Source organism: Lepisma saccharinum, chromosome 4, assembly GCF_977018435.1.
Source record: "Lepisma saccharinum chromosome 4, izLepSacc3.1, whole genome shotgun sequence".
NCBI classification, from domain to species: domain Eukaryota; kingdom Metazoa; phylum Arthropoda; class Insecta; order Zygentoma; family Lepismatidae; genus Lepisma; species Lepisma saccharinum.
This window is the reverse complement of record NC_139232.1, coordinates 93033090-93039089: the sequence shown is the minus strand read 5'-3', so window position 1 is coordinate 93039089 and position 6000 is coordinate 93033090. Positions and strand designations below refer to the sequence as shown.

General features: G+C 41.1%; 1 protein-coding gene across 1 annotated transcript; it reads left to right on the top strand.

The window, feature by feature from the left end:
- Positions 1 to 386: 386 nt before the first annotated feature.
- LOC145987012 (uncharacterized) lies at positions 387 to 1946 on the top strand. Its single transcript, XM_083121475.1, has one exon. The coding sequence runs from the start codon at positions 387 to 389 to the stop codon at positions 1944 to 1946; it is 1560 nt and encodes a 519-aa protein (XP_082977601.1).
- Positions 1947 to 6000: the final 4054 nt, after the last annotated feature.

Below are 6000 nucleotides of genomic sequence, written 5' to 3'. Positions count from 1 at the left end.
TTTCTTTGCAGATAACGTACTGTACACAAAAAATGGCGAATTACCTTTGTGGGATATGGCCTATTATTTTTGGTACATTTGTTGGACTTTTAATGGACAACACCATGTCTTCAACTATCTTTGAGCAAAGTGGAGACGATCTGTTGCTGCAATTCAGTTTTGTGAAGTTACTGATAAAGGATCTGTTCTTAAATACCCGATATGTTGTCATAGTGTCCGACTTAAGAAACTATCATTTCGTTTTAAAGATGATGGTTTTTATACAAGAAAATATTCACCTCCCTGTTATGCTGAAAATTGGAAATTCCAGTAGTGATTTTGCAAGTTTCCAGCCTATTGGCAAAAGTGAATTATGGTTGATTTTATGTCATGGGAAAATCAATGCCATGAAAGCTATGGAGAATGCTAAAAGTTCATCTTACTGGAACCCTGCTGCCAAATTCATAGTAATGTTTTTTCAGAGGACAACATCTAAGTATGAGATCCGTTCAGTTTTTGAAAGGTTGTGGTTTCTTCATATATTGAATTGCATTCTAGTGTATCGAACCGAAGATGACACGAAAGCGAAGATTCGTGTTTCGAATTTCAATCCATTCCTGGAAGGTGATGATGGATACGATGGAGCTGTATATCAAATAGCAGATGCAGATGTTGGAAGTGGAGATAAAATGTTTCCAAATAAGCTAAGAAATCTTAACGGTTATGATATAAGATCAAGAGGTTATGAAAAATATCCAGACGTACTGTACAAAGATAGTGAGGAAATTTACGATGATAGACGTACACTAGTCGGTGGTAGTGATGGGATGATTGCATTACTAGCTTCAGAACACTACAATTTCACATTGTCTTACAGAGGTTGTAGAAGGTTGCACGACAGTGAAGATTTAAAGTGGAACGTGCTATTAGACGATATCGTGAAGGGCGAGAGTGAGATGTTTGTGAACCAAATGCCGCTGTATGTCGAGGACACAACAGTCATGGACTATACAATGCCGACAGATTTCTTTCCACTGTGCTTCGCCGTGCCTGCATCCCAAGAAATCCCTCTTTGGGAAAGCATGCTTTTCGCTTTCGAGGCAACCTCCTGGATTTTGATAGCAGCTTCCATCATGGCCGCCGCTAGCTTTGCAAAGGCAAGCAAGCAGATCTCAGCAAATGCGGATTTCCTTTCGAAATACAGCAGCACAATCGTGTATGTGATTTCAATATTCTTGCAAGTCTCAACGAAACACCCACGGGCACATTCCTCAAGAATATTCTTCGCTGCTTTCACATACTTCAGTCTCGTCGTAACCGCAGTGTACCAGGGCCACCTGTCACGTGTCTTAACGGTACCTCTATTCGAACAGGAAATGCGATCTTTGGAGGATGTGAAGAACAGTGGTCTCCCGGTGAAGAGCTATCCTTTTCATGCTCCCATCATAAAGAACTCTACGAATCCAGCCATGGAAAAAATGGCAACCCGTTACAGCACAGACGAAGACGTGAGGGGAAACATAGAGCGCGCAGCGTACCAACGCGATGTAGCTTTTTACGAAGCTAAAATGTACATCGAGGTCATACAGTACGAGCACCTGTTATACAAAGATGGCCGAAACCTTATACATATTGTAGAGCAGCCGGTGCTTGTCCATTGCAGATCATTTTATTTTACCAAAGGCTCTCCTTACATGTTCATGATAAACAGCATTATCTCCAATCTTCAGGAAGCTGGCCTACGCGATAAGTGGAAAGATGACCTAATGTTTTCCTTGTTCTTGCGACAAAAGATCTTTCAAGTGTCTTCAAAAAGCGACAACCATAAGGTTGTCCTGTCACTCAACCACTTGAAACCCCATTTTCTCTTATTTCTAATTTGCAACATCGTAATGATTCTTGTATTTGTTAGTGAAGTATTTTGGAGGTTTATGTTCAGAATTGTCATTAACAGCAAGGCCCAGTAACGACAGTGATTCGTTACCTGAACGAATAATGGAATTTTGAAAGAAAGTTTTCTTACATGAGGAGTTCAGAGAGTAAGTGGCGTAACTCCATTCAAGAAAGTTTTGAGGAAAAGGCACATGTAGATAATTTTGTACTATGTTTAGCTGTTGGAACACAAACATAGTGGTGCTTCTATGAGCAAGGATTTGAGACATAGAAGATGCTTACTTCTAGCACTGAAATGTTGATACGTCACAGTTCTAAATTATATATGTCACTTCATTTCTATAACAAGTGGAGTTACGCCATGTGTGCTATAAACCCCTCATATAATGAACAAGTGATACTAAAATTTTCTGGTCGACTGCACCTCGGTAAGTTCAAACTCGACATTCACTCCTTGAAAATGTGACACTGTACAGTGATTTGTCATTCTGATGTAGATTAACTAACATTTAATTATACACTACTGTAATGTACAGCTTTTTTCTACCATATATAAATATAAATTTTTCGTGTGTGTATATAAATTTGTTTTACATTGGCCTGCCTCGTTGCTCGCTCCCTCTGCCGGTTGAGGAACGCGTTCTTCGGCACCCTTGTTCGGCTACAGGAATGCTTTTTATTGCGAAATCCACTTTTCCCAATTTCACGGGTACGGGGGGAATTCTTTCTAAATATCGGCATGCACCGTTATTCCACCCCAATCATACGCTAGCCTCTCCCGGTCTTCAACCAAATTCTGTTTTTTTGTATTAAAAAAGGAGGCTAAGTCCTTCGTTACTGACGACATGTCGCAACGTAGGACCGACGCCTGATCTCTCCTCGAACCTAAGTGCCGGTGGGCATCGTTTTGCCGCTTCTCCTGTCCAGAAATGTATAGGGAAGCATTGATTCATTGCTTTCCGCACTTGCGTCCAAGGAGGGGTCTGTTTTTTGCCGAAAGGTGCCATGCCAGTGTTGCCAACCACGTTTCGCTTGCCCGCAGCAGCGATTGCAAACCCCCTTAGAAATTCACCATCTACATTCTAAATTATACTTATATTCCGTGTTGAAAACGTTCCTTCAATCACAATCGGCATGAGTTCAGTGTAAGAATATTAATATGGTGTTTAGGGGTAGTTCAGCTTGCAAATGAGAACCATGTATTTGTTATTAAAGGGGGGACTTTGATATTGTATTAAGATGTGTGTATTATTTTATTGATAAAGGGTGAACGTTTATGTTCAATGAAACAGTACATTTGGGGGTTAACTAATATAACTGCCCAAGACATGCGAATGGAATAGTGGGGATGAAGATTTTGTTCATCGGTGTGTGCGTGTTTGCGTGGAGGAGTCCCTAGACGGCAGCACCGGACGGTAAGAACATCTTTGGGGCCCCGACGAGCAACAGCCCCAGGGCCGCTTTCAGCAGTACCACGGGTCCAAGTGTGTCTATTGGTTCCCATTTAGATTCGGTGGTCATTCCAAAGGAGGGGATGACGCCAAAATATGTGGCAACCCTGGAATCGAAGGGGACCGGAGGAGGACAATTTTTGAGAGAGAGGAGACAGTTGACTTAGAACCGCGGTGAGATAGAGAAGGGAGTTTCTAGACACTTAATGTACTACCGTTAAGTTATACTCAAGTAGTTCCGGGTGATATCACTTGGTGATATAAAGAAGTACGTTTGAACTGTCGGTCACGTATGTGTTCGAGTGCCCGTGGACTGTGACACCGTACGGAAGTGTAACCTCGCGCACTGACCGCAGTCGTAGTGTCGTTGCCCGAGCTTCCTTCCCCATGCTGTCGGGACTCGACCCGAGGACCCCACCGTGACCCTGTGACCCTGCACACGGACCAGCGCTGGACGGAGGACGACGTAGATACATCGGCCGGACCAAGGTAGGATTGTGGCCACCACCCCCACAACAGTGATTTGTGAGTGATAGCGCGCAACACTATTTTGGGCCCAGGGGGGAATGTGTTGGGATACGTTGGCCAACGTAGATGGTTGCTTTATGTTTGTATATATATCTTGTGTAATAGGATCTGTAGAGTATTTTCGTGTGTCTATATAATATATGTATAAAGTCGACTATTTGCTTTTCTCCAATGCATCACCCTCTTCTAATGCAGAGCTCGTGGGCATTGGCTGGCGACTTGGTGAGGTAGACGAGCATATCAAAATTTATTTCAACTCCAGCGACTTTTCGCTTAGTATCCATGCTCTACCGGCGCGTCTACCGAGCTACAGCCGCAGCCGTGCATCACACTACAATACTGCATTATCTTGTTCTGAAACTTGTAACAGTTTATACTTATCAGGTGTATGATGTTATTCTATGATTGTATCAACACTTAAATAATAAACCCACTTCAAAATGTCTTAAGTTGATTCGTCTTAGATAACTATTTTTCTAAAGTGAATGGAACAATATTCCTTCACATGTGGGCTTCCTGCTTTTCTATGCAAGTTTATTACATATAATCTTCATAAAATATCAAACATGAGAGCAATACGTCATTCAATCCGGGTTACTTCTAACATATTAAATCGTATTTTTTGCGATTAGTCAAAGTGGCAGGAAAACGAAGTAAAACAAAACCCACATAAAACGTATTTTGGACACATTTTTCTTTAAAACATGTACAGAGAATTATGAAAATCTCTATGTCCTGTTAACTTGTAAAATACGCACTAATATTTTGCACTATAACCGTTGTAGTTGCTATATTTTGAACTCCAATCTTTCGACAGTACTTATTTGAATACAATCTATACTGTATTTTAACAAAAATAGATTTTTCTCGCTTTGAGGATACCTGCAGATATATTATTTAAATAGTCACGAAACTCACTGAGAAGATAAAAATATTCTGAAGGTCAAATGTACATACATTCATTACTAGTCTAACTCGGTAACACACGACTTCTGAATAAAATAACTTAATCATTAATAATTGTCATAAACATTAATCCAAGAACTTTGGAAATGTGCGGAAAGTACAATATGACATGCAACATTGACGAGACCGTATTGGAATGTCACTAAGTCAATATACGAAAATTAATGTAGGCCACTAGTTCTCCAACATACTTCTAACGAACCACTTTATGCCTAACACTACTTACTCTTTTGACAAATGCACACATGAATGTTCTTTTTCACTTAACGGGAACATTTTCCACATTCAACTGTCAACTAATTGTCGCGCAAAAATAATTTCCATGACATTTGTTTGTAATTAAGGATGACTTGTAATTTGTTTGTGACCACTGAGGTCAGATGCTGACATGTAATCACTAATGGAGCAAAATATTCCATCCGCCATTTGTTAAACTCCACTTAAATATAAAGCTAAGCCATTACCCAAGGTTCAGTCAGCCGCATTGAAAAAAGGTAGCAAAGTATACATTTGTGAGGAACATAAAATCCTTAACTGGTCAACTCGATTCGTGCTATTCTATAAATCGTTGATTTAGTTGACGAGCTGTATTATTGCGATTTATAGTGTGCCTTCCCGACGGCGCAATAGTAGCGTCGTTGCCTTGTAAACAAGGGGTCTCGGGTTCGATACCCAGTGAGGGCACATAGTGGTTCGAATCCTACGTTAAACTGTAGGTCCAGTCCTAATTAGCCTTAATGTGCATAAAGTGGACTTAAAACGCCAAATCAATTAATTAGTAATTGCGTTTTACCTTGGATACACCCTGCAAAAGAGAGAGAGAGAGAGAGAGGGGGGGAGAGGAGAGAGCACTTGCCACCTACTGGCCGTTTTGGTATCATTTCGTATCAAGTTACAGGATTGTGAGTTGGTGTTTTAAGTCCACTTTATGTACTCTAAGGCTAATCGGGACTAGACTTACAGTTTGAAGTGGGATCCGAACTACTATGAGCCTCCACCGGGTATCGAACCCCGGACCCCTTGATTTAAAGCCGACCAAGTTAGAGCAGAATAACGCTTAGTGGCTAAGGCAGCCTGTAGCTCCTCCCTCTGCTTTTGCACAGCTGGACTTTGTCAGAGTTCACTCGCAAGGATACAGCTCGTCGACTCTAGTCACCCATTCGACCAGACATATACATATGAT